General features: G+C 43.6%; 1 protein-coding gene across 6 annotated transcripts in view; it reads left to right on the top strand.

Annotated features, from left to right (window-relative positions):
- Window positions 1–13,356, top strand: part of LOC105491276 (ZFP1 zinc finger protein) — a 28,155-nt gene extending 14,799 nt beyond the window's left edge. For 2 of the 6 annotated variants that reach the window (XM_011757506.2, XM_011757507.3), the window contains exons 3-4: window positions 6,541–6,667; window positions 9,594–13,356. In XM_011757506.2, coding sequence (XP_011755808.1) covers window positions 6,541–6,667; window positions 9,594–10,675 — 1,209 coding nt within the window. In that variant the 3' untranslated portion in view covers window positions 10,676–13,356. Of the gene's footprint in view, window positions 1–6,540; window positions 6,685–9,593 lie in introns of those variants that run through there. The other 4 variants (XM_011757508.2, XM_024795885.2, XM_024795886.2 and 1 more) reach the window with 3 other exon arrangements.
- The last annotated feature ends 1,696 nt before the right edge of the window (window positions 13,357–15,052 follow it).

A 15,052-nucleotide genomic window follows, 5' to 3' on the forward strand; every position in this document is an offset into this window, starting at 1 on the left:
CCGCCTCGGCCTCCCAAAATGCTGGGATTACAGGCGTGAGCCACAGCGCCCAGCCAAAATATTTTTATGTATTAAAACAGTTGAAAGTAACTTCATGGCCGGGCGCGGTGGCTCAAGCCTGTAATCCCAGCACTTTGGGAGGCCGAGACGGGCGGATCATGAGGTCAGGAGATCGAGACCATCCTGGCTAACACGGTGAAACCCCGTCTCTACTAAAAAATACAAAAAGCTAGCCAGGCGAGGTGGCAGGCGCTTGTAGTCCCAGCTACTCGGGAGGCTGAGACAGGAGAATGGTGTGAACCCGGGAGGTGGAGCTTGCAGTGAGCTGAGATCCGGCCACTGCACTCCATCCAGCCCAGGTGACAGAGCGAGACTCTGTCTCAAAAACAAAAAAACAAAAAAAGAAACTTCACTATGGTTCAACTTTTGAGACAGAGTCTCACTTTGTCACCCAGGCTGGAGTGCGGTGGTGTAATCTCAGCTCACTGCAGCCTGGAACTCCTTGGCTCAAGCAATCCTCCCACCTCAGCCCCTCATGTAGCTGGGACTACAGGTGTGCACCATCATGCCTGGCTAAGTTTTTGTACTTTTTTTTTAGAGATGGGATCTTGCCCTGTTGCCCAGGCTGGTCTTGAACTCCTTACCTTAAGTGACCCACCTGCCTTGGCTCCAAAGTGCTAGGATTACAGGCATGAGCCACTGCATCCGGCCCAAGTGTAGGTCAACTTAATTATCCGCCTGTTTTGCTATCTAGTCAGTGCTTAACATTTTGACATGTTTCCATGTATTGTGTATGTTGAAGTTTTTTTTAAATATAATTTCAACTTATTTCAGATTTGGGGGTACATGTGCAGATTTGTTACATAGATATTTTTCACGATGCTGACGTTTGGGATATGATTGATCCTGTCATCGAGTAGTGAGGATAGTACCCAATAGTTTTTGCTTTGTCCCCCTCCCTTCTCTACCAGTAGACCCCAGTGTCTCTTGTTACCATCTTTATGTCCGTGAGTTCCCAGAGTTTAGCTCCCACTTATGAGGATATGCACTGTTTGGATTTCTGTTTGTGTTAATTCACTTGGGATAATGTCCTCTATCTGCATCCATGTTGCTGCAAAGGATATGATTTCATTCTTTTATATGGATAGGTTTTTAAATTTATATTACTTGTATTATATTACATTTTAAATGTGTTAAAATGTAATTTTTTTGTTTGGTTGGTTTTGTTTTCTTTGAGACAATCTCGCTCTGTCATCCAGGCTGGAGTGCAGTGGCATGATCTTGGCTCACTGCAACCTCTACCTCCTGGGTTCAAGAGATTCTTCTGCCTCAGCCTCCCGAGTAGCTGGGATTACAGGCACCCGCCACCATGCCTGGCTAATTTTTGTGTTTTTAGTAGAGACAGAGTTTCACCATGTTGGCCAGACTGGTCTTGAACTCCTGACGTAATGATGCGCCTTCCTTGGCCTCCTAAAGTGTTGGGATTACAGGCATGAGCCATTGCGTCCGGCCAATGTTTTTTATATTACAAAATTCATACATTAATTTTGTCCCTTACTGTCTCTGTCATATGAGGATCTGCCCTCCCCAGCATGCTGGTTTTTTTTTTTTTTTTTTAAGTAGAGTCTTGCTATGTTGCCCAGGCTAGAGTGTAGTAGTGTAGTGGCGTGATCTCGCTCACTGCAACCTTTGCCTCCCGGGTTCAAGCAATTCTCCTGCCTCAGCCTCGTGAGTAGCTGCGACTACAGGTGCCCACCACTATGCCTGGCTAATTTTTGTATTTTTAGTAGAGACTGGGTTTCACCATGTTGACCAAGCTGGTCTCGAACTCCTAACCTCAGGTGATCCACCTGCCTTGGCCTCCCAAAGTGCTGGGATTACAGGTGTGGCCACTGCACCTAGCCTTTTTTTTTTGAGACAGGGTATTGCTGTGTCTCCAGGGCTGAAGTACAGTGGCATGATCACGGCTCACTGCAGCCTTGACCTCCCAGGCCCAAGCTGTCCTCCTACCTGAACCTCCTGTGTAGCTGGGACTACAGGTGTTCACCACCACGTCCAGCTAGGTGTTTTGTTGTTGTGGAGACAGGGTCTCGCCATGTTGCCCAGGGTGGTCTCAAACTCCTGGGCTCAAGCAGTCCTCCTGCGTCATCCTCCCAAAGTGCTGGGATTACAGGCATGAACCACAGCACCAGCACTGTTCATGTCACCTCAACTCAACCCTAACATTTTGACCATTAAAGTCAGTCTTTCCATCTTAGAGATAACCAGTATGTTTTGTGTGGGTGTACCCATGCCCTTTGTTAAATCACTTTTATATTGCATGAACAGGATTATATAGAATTTTGGGTCATATTATGTGCATTTTTTGGAATTTTAATTATTGATGTTCCTTTGACAGCTTTCAGTGCCTTTTGTTTTTAGGCTTTGTTACTTTGTTTATATTTTAGCTGGATCATTGAAGTTTGTGGTGTTTTTAAAGTTTGCCTCTTGTAAAAATTATATATGTTTTTTTTTTTTTTTTTTTTTTTTTTTTTGAGACGGAGTCTTGCTCTGTCACCCAGGCTGGGGTGCAGTGGCCGGATCTCAGCTCGCTGCAAGCTCCGCCTCCCAGGTTTACGCCATTCTCCTACCTCAGCCTCCCGAGTAGCTGGGACTACAGGCGCCCACCAACCCGCCCGGCTAGTTTTTTTGCATTTTTTAGTAGAGACGGGGTTTCACCGTGTTAGCGAGGATGGTCTCGATCTCCTGACCTTGTGATCCGCCCGTCTCGGCCTCCCAAAGTGCTGGGATTACAGGCTTGAGCCACCGCGCCCGGCCAAAAATTATATATAAGTTTTTAAACCCTGAAGGTCTTAGTCTTTTAGCAGAAATTTATCCCATTTTATTTTGATTACTGATTTTATCTCCTTTTTCTTCTCTGCTTGTCATATTTCTACCCTTTAAAGGTTTACGTTACTTTTTCAGTACTTACCTATTTTAAACAAAAGTTAATCAGAATTTTTCTTCCAAACATGGTACTTCTTCCTGCCCCAATGTCTTTAAGTTGATGACATGCGAAAATTAGTTTAATACTTCGTTCCGCATTCCATATTTGTATACTTTTAATATGTTTTACTGGTTTGCTATTGCTTTTTTTGCACATTCAACTGATTCTTGCTAGGCTTAATTTTGGTTTTGGTACATCTTTTAATAGTAGTAATAATGCCTAATACTTGACATCTGTTGTGTACTAGTCATCATTCTAGACTCTACATCAGGGGGTGTCAAACTCTGGCCAGTTGTCCAAATGGGCTGCTGCCTTGTTTTTGTATGACCCACAAGCTAAGAATGGTTTTTTTTAATTTTTTGAGACAGAGTCTTGCTCTGTCTCCCAGCCTGGAGTGCAGTGACGCAATCTCTGCTCACTGCAAGCTCCGCCTCTCGGGTTCACACCATTCTCCTGCCTCAGCCTCCCAAGTAGCCGGGACTACAGGTGCCCACCACCACTCCTGGCTAATTTTTTGTATTTTTAGTGGTAACAGGTTTCACCTTGTTAGCCAGGATGGTCTCAAACTCCTGACCTTGTGATCTGCCTGCCTCGGCCTCCTAAAGTGCTGGGATTACAGGCATAAACCACTGCGCCTGGCCAAGAATGGTTTTTAGTTTTAGTGGTTGGGAGGGAATATCAAGAGTATTTTGTGCTGTGAAAATGATTTGAAACAAAAATGATAGATCAAGTTGGTTTTTTTTTTTTTTTTTTTGAGGTGGAGTTTCTCTTGTTGCCCAGGATGGAGTGTAATGGCACCATCTCAGCTCACCGCAGCCTCCACCTCCCGGGTTCAAGCGATTCTTCTGCCTCAGCCTCCCAAGTAGCTGGGATTACAGGCATAAGCTTCTATGGCCGACTAATTTTTGTATTTTTAGTAGAGATGGGGTTTCTCCATGTTGGTCAGGCTGGTCTTGATCTCCTGACCTCAAGTGATCCACCCACCTCGGCTTCCCAAAGTGCTGGGATTACAGGCATGAGCCACCATGCCCAGCCTCCATAAATCAAGTTTTGTTGGAACACAGCCATGCCTATTTGTTGACGTGTTGCCTGTGCCTGTTTTTTTTTTTCTGTTTTTGTTTTCTTTTTTGAGATGGAGTCTTGCTCTGTCGCCCAGGCTAGTGTGCAGTGGCGAGATCTCAGCTCACTGCAAGCTCCACCACCTGGGTTCATGCCATTCTCCTGCCTCAGCCTCCCGAGTAGCTGGGACTACAGGCACCCGCCACAACGCCCGGCTAATTTTTTGTAATTTTAGTAGAGACGGGGTTTCACCGTGTTAGCCGGGATGGCCTTGATCTCCTGACTTCATGATCCGCCCGTCTCGGCCTCCCAAAGTGCAGGGATTACATGCATGAGCCACCGTGCCCAGCCGCCTGTGCTTCTTTTTATGGTATGACGGCCAAGTCGGTTTGTTTTAGCAGAGACTACGTGTAGCCTGAAAAAAAAATCAAATAGTTACTTGACCCTTTGTAGAAAAAGTTTGTCAACCAACTCATTCTAGATATTTTCAGCACTTTGAAGATTTGTCTTCTGAATTCCATTGTTTTTTTTTTGTTTTTTTTTTTTTTTGAGACGGAGTCTCGCTCTGTCACCCAGGCTGGAATGCAGTGGCCGGATCTCAGCTCACTGCAAGCTCCACCTCCCGGGTTTACACCATTCTCCTGCCTCAGCCTCCCGAGTAGCTGGGACTACAGGCGCCCGCCACCTTGCCCGGCTAGTTTTTTTGTTTTTGTATTTTTTAGTAGAGACGGGGTTTCACCGTGTTAGCCAGGATGGTCTCGATCTCCTGACCTCGTGATCCGCCCGTCTCGGCCTCCCAAAGTGCTGGGATTACAGGCTTGAGCCACCGCGCCCGGCCTGACTTCCATTGTCTATGTTGAGAAATCAGCTGTCAAGTTTTTTGTACCTCTGAAGACAATACCTCTTTTTTTCCTCTGGGTTTTTTTTGAGACAGTCTTGCTCTGTCACCCAGGCTCAAGTGCAGCAGGGATTACAGGCGCCCGCCACCACGCCTGGCTAATTTTTATATTTTTAGTAGAAACGGGGTTTCACCATCTTGGCCCTGAACGCCTGACCTTGTGACCCACCCACCTTGGCTTCCCAAAGTGCTGGGATTACAGGCCTGAGCCTGGCCACCTCTGGGGTTTTAAAATCAGTTTTGTTATACTCTGAGTGGGTTTTTTGGTTTTTTGGTTTGTTTGTACTTATTGTACTTGGGGTTGGTGGTTTTAAAACTATAGCCTGTTGTGAGGTGTGCTGGAAAATTCTCAGCTATTCTCTCGTCAAATATTGTTTTGACTGCATTTTGCCCCTCCTCTTGGGACTCCCGCTGCAAGTATATTAGACCTTCTCAGCTTGTCCCATGTATCTTTTAGGCTCCTTAATGTACCTTTTGCATTTCAGTCTAGATATTTACTGACATTTTTTGACTAATCATTTCAGCTGTGTCTGGCCTGTTAAATTCAATCATAAATTTTTAAAAATTTTTTTGTACAATTTTTATGGCTTGAATAGGGGGATGGGGGGACAGAGATCCTTACTTGTACCTGATATTTTATAGTTGGAAGTTGATTTTCTGCCTTTAAGTAGTCAAAGTTTTAACTATTTAACATCGATATCACAGAAATAATGCCTATGTGAGCTTTATTAAAAGCACACTGGTAACACTGAATACCTAATGTGCTTGTCTCACAGTACACATCTTGAGAGCAGAAACAGTGGTGCAGTCTTGGCTCACTGCAGTTTCTGCCTCCGCCCACCATGTAGCTGGGACTACAGGCATGCGCCACCATGCCCAGCTAAATTTCTTTTAGTAAAGATGGGATTTCACCATGTTGACCAGGCTGGTCTCGAACTCCTGACCTCAAGTGATCCACCCCCCACCCCCAAGCCCAGCCTCCCAAAGTGCTGGGATTACAGGTGTGAGCCACCATGCCTGGCCAACAGTGTTTTATTAATCTGAGACACCTATCAAATATGACAGTGTCAGAGATAATGGGAATCTGAATAAATCTCAACTATTTATAAAAATATATTTTGGGCCGGGCGCGGTGGCTCAAGCCTGTAATCCCAGCACTTTGGGAGGCCGAGACAGGCGGATCATGAGGTCAGGAGATCGAGACCATCCTGGTTAATACGGTGAAACCCCATCTCTACTAAAAAGTACAAAAAACTAGCCGGGCGAAGTGGCGGGCGCCTGTAGTCCCAGCTATTTGGGAGGCTGAGGCAGGAGAATGGCGTGAACCCGGGAGGCGGAGCTTGCAGTGAGCTGAGATCTGGCCACTGCACTCCAGCCTGGGCCACAGAGCGAGACTCCATCTCAAAAAAATAAATAAATAAATAAATAAATAAATGAATAAAAATATATTTTGGAAGATATGAAAAAAACGGTGAACAAGATGTATCGTTGGTGTAAATATATAAATTTTCATGGTGAATGACTTACAAAGTTTTCATCTATCCTTTCTGTATCACCAAATGATCATCTTAGGATGAATAACAATATGCTGTTTTAGGGATCAGTTTCATTCACGGATGTGACTGTGGACTTTACCCAGGAGGAATGGGAACAACTGGACCCCTCTCAGAGGATCCTATACATGGATGTGATGCTGGAGAATTATAGCAACTTACTTTCAGTGGGTAAGGATGGTTTTCAGGTACAGCTCACCGTTTTCCTAGAAGTATTTATGTCCTGTCTCAGTGAACAGAAATGAGCTTCTGAATTACTAAATGTTTTTGGCCTAAGTCTTCAGGTGTTAAACCTGAGAGATCTTGCAGCTTTTAAAGCTCTGTCTCTCCTTTCCTTCAAGGCTTCTGAAGTCCGAGCAGTTATGAGCTATGTCCCATTAGTAAACTGCTGTCAAGCCATAGGCAATTTTCAAGTTGGAGCAACAAGAAGAGTTTTGGGTAGCATAGAGTTGTCAACTCAGAACGTTTTAGGGGAATATGACAGGAGAAAGGGGAAGCAGAAGCCAGTGGAATTAGTATCCAGGAGATTATGAGCAGCTCAGTACCTTTGAAATACTTTTCAGGAATCTGTTTTTCGAGTCCCTAACCCTTAAATATAGCTGAGGAGAGATGACCTGTACCTTAAGTCTCTGAATCATACCTCCAAATGTCCGTCTCCCCTGCTTACCTTTTTTTTCCTGTTTAACCTTAGATATTTGCCTTTCACACTTGAACCCTGGTACTTTCCCAACACATCTTAAACTTTAGTTGTAACTAGTTGCTCTTTCAGTAGCATTCTCGTTTTGCCAGAATGGTAACATTTGTATTTTAGCTCTTAGGAATCGGTGTGGTGGCCTTAAGATAGGTTTTTCAGTGTGAGAGTGACAGTGTTGTCCTGGAAAAAATGGCAGCAGGATCACAGTAACATAACCAGTAATAACGTAAGATGACGGTCTAGGTTGTTGCTGGGTAATTTTAAATTGATTTTAGCTTTTTAGATGTAGGGGTACATGGGTATATTCTGTGATGCTGAGGTTTGGGTTTGATTGATCCTGACACCTAGGTCGTGAGCATGGTACCCATTAGCTTTTCAACCCTTGCCTCCCTTTCTCACCAGCCATTCTGTCTACTATTGCCATCTTTATGTCCATGAGTACCCAGTGTTTAGCTCCCATTTGTGAGCCTCCATGTTGCTGAAAAGGACAGGATTTCATTTTTTATGGCTGCGTAGTGTTGTATCTTGTACATGTACCGTTCTTTTCCAGTCCACCATTAATGGGCACCTAGGCTGATTCCATGTCTTTGCTATTGTGCATAGTGCTGTGATGAACCTACAAGTGGGCATGTGTCTTTTTGGTAGAATCTTTTTTTTTTTTTGAGACAGGTCTCATTCTGTCACCCAGGCTAGGGTTCAATGGTGATATCATGGCGCACTGTAGCCTCCACCTCCTGGGCTCAAGTAATCTTCCCACCTCAGCCTCGAGTATCTGGGACCACAGAGGCCCTGTTAATTTTTACTTTTGTAGAACAAGTACTGTAGATCCTGACCTCAGGCCAGGCGTGGTGGCTCCTGCTTGTAATCCTAGCATTTTGGAAGGCCGAGGCAGGAGGTTCATCAGAGGTCAGTTCAATACAAGCACCAACAACATGCAACCCCATTTCTACTAAAAATATAAAATAAGCCGGGCATGGTGGCGTGTGCCTGTAATCCCACCTACTTGGGAGGTGGAGGTTGTAGTGAGTGGAGATCACACCAATTGTACTCCAGCCTGGGCAAGAGAGAGAGACCCCCATCTCAAAAAACAGTAAGAACTCCTGACCTCAAGTGATCCTCCTGCCTTGGCCTCCCAAAGTGCTGGGATTACAGGCATGAGCCGCTGTGCCTGGCCAAATGATTTTTAATGGGATTGCTGGGTGAAGAGGTAGTTTTGAATTATTTGAGAAATCTTTAGACTGTTTTCCACAGTGGCTGAACTAATTTAAATTCCCACCAACAGTGTGTCTTAGCCTTGCCTGTATCTGTTTGTTTGACTTCTTAATAATGAACATGGGTAACTTGATCCTTAAGATTCTGAACACATTAAAAGTAGGCTGGGCACGGTGGCTCATGCCTGTCATGTTGAGAGGATCCTTTGAGCCCAGGAGGTCAAGGTGCAGTGAGCTATGATTGTGCCACTGCACTCCTGCCTAGGCAACAGAGGGAGACCCTATCTCAAAATAAATAGGAATGGAAGAAAAGTAGGATATGATAGTGAAAACATGTTCACTCTCCCAACAACTTCAGTAGGAAAAAAAGCAATAAAACCAGCAGCCGTCAACGATCCTGTTGTAAGGGTTGTATTTTTCTTAGAGAATGAGTTTCTAGGTTTTACCATTTGCAAGATTCTTACTTTGAGATTTGGAGCTCTGCTGTATGGCTGTCACTGCAAACCTAATGAGAAGTGCTGCTTTCTGGAAATCATTTTGGTAAAGATGAACAGAAGAGGAAAAGGTGAAAAAGCTTAGAACCATGCCGACTGGTGCTGGTTCTACCATAGTAGTCTGAGTTTAGCAAATAATACTCTTGCTCGAGATCTGCGTAGGTATTTTCCCTTAATTCCCTCATCTACTTACTTTCTCCGTCTCTGTGCTAACTGCAGTGTCCTCAAGAATACTATAAATCTCCATCCCTGGAATTGCCAGCCTTCTCATATTATTTGTGTTCTGTTTTCTGTCTTCTTTCACCTTCTCTGCCCACTTTAAGGTCATTTTGTCATCTGGCATTGCTACTTGTATTGATTTTGGTTTTGTTTTTTAACCACGTGGGAATTTAGCATAATCACTGGGAATTTGAAATTCTTGTCTTCTGTGATAATTAGGACATAACAAGATTTTCTATACTAAACATCACATGTGTTTTTCAGTATCTCTGCAATCCAGTATGCGTTCCAAATCTTGCTATTATCTTTCTCTTTCAAAGTTTGAAAGGAAACATTTGCGCTGGGAATTTTTTAATATTGGGAGACTGGGTCCCAAACTAAAGAGTCTGCCCTGTGATTGAACACTTGTGAAGACTTCACATTCTGTAACATGACAGCAGAGGCGTTGACAAGGTTCTTTTCATTGTGCTCTATCCTAGAAGTGTGGAAGGCTGATGACCAGATGGAGAGAGACCACAGAAACCCAGATGAGCAGGCAAGGCAATTTTTAATTCTTAAGAACCAAACCCCAATTGAGGAAAGAGGTGATCTGTTTGGAAAAGCACTTAATCTCAACACAGACTTTGTTTCTTTAAGACAAGTACCCTATAAGTATGACTTATATGAAAAAACTTTGAAATATAATTCAGACTTGCTTAATAGTAATAGAAGCCATGCAGGAAAGCAAACTGATGAGTGTAATGAATTTGGAAAAGCACTTCTCTACCTGAAGCAAGAGAAAACCCACGCTGGAGTACAATATTCTGAATACAATAAAAATGGAAAAGCCCTCAGCCATAAAGCAGCCATTTTTAAACATCAGAAAATAAAAAACTTGGTTCAACCTTTCATTTGTACTTATTGTGACAAGGCTTTCTCCTTTAAGTCACTCCTCATTAGTCATAAGAGAATACATACTGGAGAAAAACCATATGAATGTAATGTATGTAAGAAAACCTTCTCCCATAAGGCCAACCTCATCAAACATCAGAGAATTCACACTGGGGAGAAACCCTTTGAGTGTCCGGAATGTGGAAAAGCTTTTACCCACCAGTCAAACCTCATTGTACACCAGAGAGCACATATGGAGAAGAAGCCCTATGAATGCAGTGAATGTGGAAAGACGTTTGCCCAAAAGTTTGAACTCACCACACACCAGAGAATTCATACAGGAGAGAGACCCTATGAGTGTAACGAATGTGCAAAAACCTTCTTCAAGAAGTCAAACCTTATCATACATCAGAAGATTCACACGGGGGAGAAACGGTATGAGTGCAGTGAATGTGGAAAATCCTTCATCCAGAACTCACAACTCATTATCCACATGAGAACTCATACAGGAGAGAAACCCTACGAATGTACTGAATGCGGCAAAACTTTCAGCCAGAGGTCAACTCTTAGATTACACTTGCGAATCCACACAGGAGAGAAACCATATGAGTGTTCTGAATGTGGGAAGGCCTTTAGCAGGAAGTCCCGACTCAGTGTCCATCAGAGAGTTCATGTCGGGGATAAACCCTGAAACTCCAGCCAGGTTGTACTGTGGAAAACTCCTGCCAGAACTCTTCAAGCGGGTGAGAAGCCTCATGACAGTTTTGAGGGAACATGGGAATTCATACTGAGATGCAATCTCTCAACTCAAAAATGTATTAAAAATAGGATCCCATGAGAACATTATACTGGAAGTTACATGTGATACCCAGGTAAAGAATACGTATCAGAATATATCCAGTTGTAAATAGCCATACCCAGTTGTACTACAATGAGCTTTTAAAAATCTTGAATGAATTGAGTATTCTAGACAGCAGCATAAGAGATATACAAACAGTATCCTATGAATTTAGTGGTTTTATGTGGATATGCCACAAAACACAAGTGGTATGTTTTAGATCTGCACATATGAATTTAGCATAATCACTGGGAATTTGAAATTCTTGTCCTCTGTGATAATTAGGACATAACAAGATTTTCTATACTAAACATCACATGTGTTTTTCAGTATCTCTGCAATCCAGTATGCATTCCAAATGAGATTGCATTCCAAATGAAATGTGTAACAGATTTAAAGTAGCATGGAACCTACGTCTTTCCCTACTGCTTGCTGGCATATATAAGTTGGTATGAACATTGTTTTTGAGCTGCCTCTTACGAAACAGAAGACAGTGTTGAAGTTTTCCCTGCTTCTGGTTTGCTGAAGATTTTCTAGAAGCACTATTTATACAAATATGCAAATGTGAAATAATTGATCTATAGCGTGAAGCAGGCAGACATGAGTTGTACTACTCAGTATGCACCACAGAATAAGAGTTTGCCATGTAAAGACAATATCCCCATTCATCATGCTCTTATTTTCCAGTGGGATATTTGCATACAAATGCATGTCTATTACCAAAATATTGTGTAACACAGACAGAAACTACCTGTTGTCTTTCCTTGTTTCCCTTAATATTTCATGAATTGTCTAGCAAAAATGGTAGGATGCTTCTATAGTTCACAAATGTTACATTTCAGAGACCTTAGAGGAAACATTATTTTAAGTAACTGTCAACTGTTTCATTGCTTTTTAAATTTTTCATGTGTATAACACCCCTTTAGAAATGATTTTTTGCCGGGCGCAGTGGCTCACGCCTGTAATCCCAGCACTTTGGGAGGCCGAGGCGGGCGGATCACAAGGTCAGGAGATCGAGACCACGGTGAAACCCCGTCTCTACTAAAAATACAAAAAATTAGCCGGGCGCGGTTGTGGGCGCCTGTAGTCCCAGCTACTCGGGAGGCTGAGGCAGGAGAATGGCATGAACCCGGGAGGCGGAGCTTGCAGTGAGCTGAGATCGCGCCACTGCACTCCAGCCTGGGCAACAGAGCCAGACTCCGTCTCAAAAAAAAAAAAAAAAAAAAAGAAATGATTTTTTACGGCCGGGCGCGGTGGCTCACGCCTGTAATCCCAGCACTTTGGGAGGCCGAGACGGGCGGATCACGAGGTCAGGAGATCGAGACCATCCTGGCTAACACGGTGAAACCCCGTCTCTACTAAAAAATACAAAAAACTAGCCGGGCGAGGTGGCGGGTGCCTGTAGTCCCAGCTACTCGGGAGGCTGAGGCAGGAGAATGGCGTGAACCCGGGAGGCGGAGCTTGCAGTGAGCTGAGATCCGGCCACCGCACTCCAGCCTGGGTGACAGAGCGAGAGTCCGTCTCAAAAAAAAAAAAAAAAAAATGATTTTTTACAATATTTTGTTTAAAGGAGGCATGTCTACTTCCTTGAGTTGCACTATTGCCAACCTAAAACATTTCCCTTTGGAACATGACTTAAAAGTTATTACCTTTCCTTTAAATGTTTACACTTTTATAAAAGTCAGATTTTTCAGTGGTCTCTCCATATATGAAGAATTTTTGTGTAACTCAAAGATATGCTTTTATAGACTTGATTTCAAAATTTTTTTTTTTTTTTTTTTTGTTATGGAGTCTCGCTTTTTCACCCAGGCTGGAGTGCAGTGGCCCTATCTCAGCTCACTGCAAGCTGCAACACCCGGGTTCACGCCATTCTCCTGCCTCAGCCTCCTGAGTAGCTGGGACTACATGCGCCCGCCACTGCGCCCAGCTAATTTGTTTGTATTTTTAGTAGAGACGGGGTTTCACCATGTTAGCCAGGATGGTCTCGATCTCCTGACCTTGTGATCCGCCTGCCTCGGCCTCCCAAAGTGCAGGGATTACAGGTGTGAGCCACCTTGCCCGGCCTTGATTTCAGATTCTTAAGTTCAGCTGTTCCCTGTCAATCACAAATCATGTATTGGAAATTATAAATGGCAACCAAAAACTGGCTTTTAAAAAATATTTTTGGATATTATTAACGTGCTGTCACTGTATATGAATTTGAGTGACTTTCTGAACAGATTTATCCAGAACATCCGTAGCCCAATAAGCTTTTGTGTAAGTTATCTTACCTACTCACAAAGGAGGGGAAAACATTTTCATATGCTGCTTTTAGAAATGTAAATTGTAACAGCCTCCTTAGAAAATATTGTGACTCTGTTTTAACATTAATATACTCTTCAACCTAGGAATCTCCTGGGAATCTATCCCTAAGGAAAAAAAAGTGCCAGTACTTAAGATTATATGTTTACCAATGTATATTGTATTTTTTGGTAAGGACCGAAAGAAAAAAGACCATCAGTAAGGGAATGGATGAATAAATTGTGGTAAAAACATACCATGACTGATGGTATTTCCTTGAAAAGAATGTATGGGAACAAACTCCAAACTCCTCTAGGTCAAATGAGGAAAGCAAGAGGTGAGAGAGAGAGTGTATGTGTGTGTGTAGCAGTTTTTATAAAATAAAGATAAACCCATATATATGTGTGTCTTTGTATATGATTTTATGGGCCTGGTGAACAGAATTCCTTCCATTTTTAACCTGTGGACCTCACCAGCTGTATCAGTGAGCGCTCTAGCAGTAAACTGAATTAGCCCCATATGAAAGGATAACTTGGAAAATGAGAGAAGGATGATGGTAAGGAATCCAGAGACCAGCAGTGCCAGGAAGCTCTTGTCTCCGTAGGGACAAAAGGAAGAAATGGTGTTGCAGAGCCCAGTGAGAGCCAAAAATGTTGTAAGGTCTCTTTCCTGTAAGAGATAGGAAAAATACAGAATAAAAAGGAAGAGAGTCTCTTAAGTGGATGTTGAAGCTCTAAAAAGATGCAGCTACTGTGAGAAACACAGAACTGTCAGGAAAGGGAGGGCCGGGGGGAGGGGGGATAGGGGGATGAGCCTCAGCTCTTTATTGCTTCCTCCTGAAGATACCTCCTCGACTTAACCTGATCAGAAGCCCGGATGAGGCCGGGCGCGGTGGCTCAAGCCTGTAATTCCAGCACTTTGGGAGGCCGAGACGGGCGGATCACAAGGTCAGGAGATCGAGACCATCCTGGCTAACACGGCGAAACCCCGTCTCTACTAAAAACACAAAAAATTAGCCAGGCGAGGTGGCGGCGCCTGTGGTCCCAGCTGCTCGGGAGGCTGAGGCAGGAGAATGGCGTGAACCCGGGAGGCGGAGCTTGCAGTGAGCTGAGATCTGGCCACTGCACTCCAGCCTGGGCGACAGAGCGAGACTCCGTCTCAAAAAAAAAAAAAAAAAAAAGCCCGGATGATGCTGTCCTCCTGGGATAAAGTAGGGTAGAAGGATGGAAGATGGACTAAGAGGGCAAACAGCACAACCAGCAAATTTCCCATCTCAGTTTCAGCCTTGCTGGTCCGACTGTAATGAGGCTTTCCCAGAAGGACCCTTCTTCCCCTATGGTCATTCTAAGTGGCAGCTAATTGTCTCATGCCTCTTACGCATTTAGAGGTAAGATGACTCTGAAACCCAATTTCAGAGGAAATAAAAATTCGGGAGTTGTCACAGGGTTAATATTTTAAGCCATAAAGCTAAATGAGATTACCTAGGAAAAAAGTATAAAGAATGTCAAGGACTGAGCCCCAAGCACTCAATCCCAGTATTTGCTGGGCAGGAACTGGCAAAGGAAACTGAGAAGGAACCAGCAGGGTTAGGGTGAAAACCAGGAGAGGGTGGTATCTGAAGCCAAGAGAAAAACTATTTTGAAGTAGAAGAGTGGCCACAATATCAAACACTAATCATTTTTATGAAGTTGGATATATACTGAGATTAACCATCAGTGAGGTCATTTTGATAAGAACAGTTACAAAGGAGTGGTCAGGGTAAATCAAGGAGGATTCAAGATCAAATTGGAAACGGGAACTGTGAATAAGGGGCAAAGTGTTAAGGACTGAAAAGTCTGAGATTTTGTCCTACTTGTAAGGTAACAAGCTACCAGTTTTCACAGATGCTGGCAGAAGACCTTGTGTTGACCTAGAATACACATTCGCTGGGTGGAGTTACAGGAGAGGAAC

The sequence above is a fragment of the Macaca nemestrina genome, chromosome 18, assembly GCF_043159975.1.
Source record: "Macaca nemestrina isolate mMacNem1 chromosome 18, mMacNem.hap1, whole genome shotgun sequence".
In the NCBI taxonomy this organism is placed as follows: domain Eukaryota; kingdom Metazoa; phylum Chordata; class Mammalia; order Primates; family Cercopithecidae; genus Macaca; species Macaca nemestrina.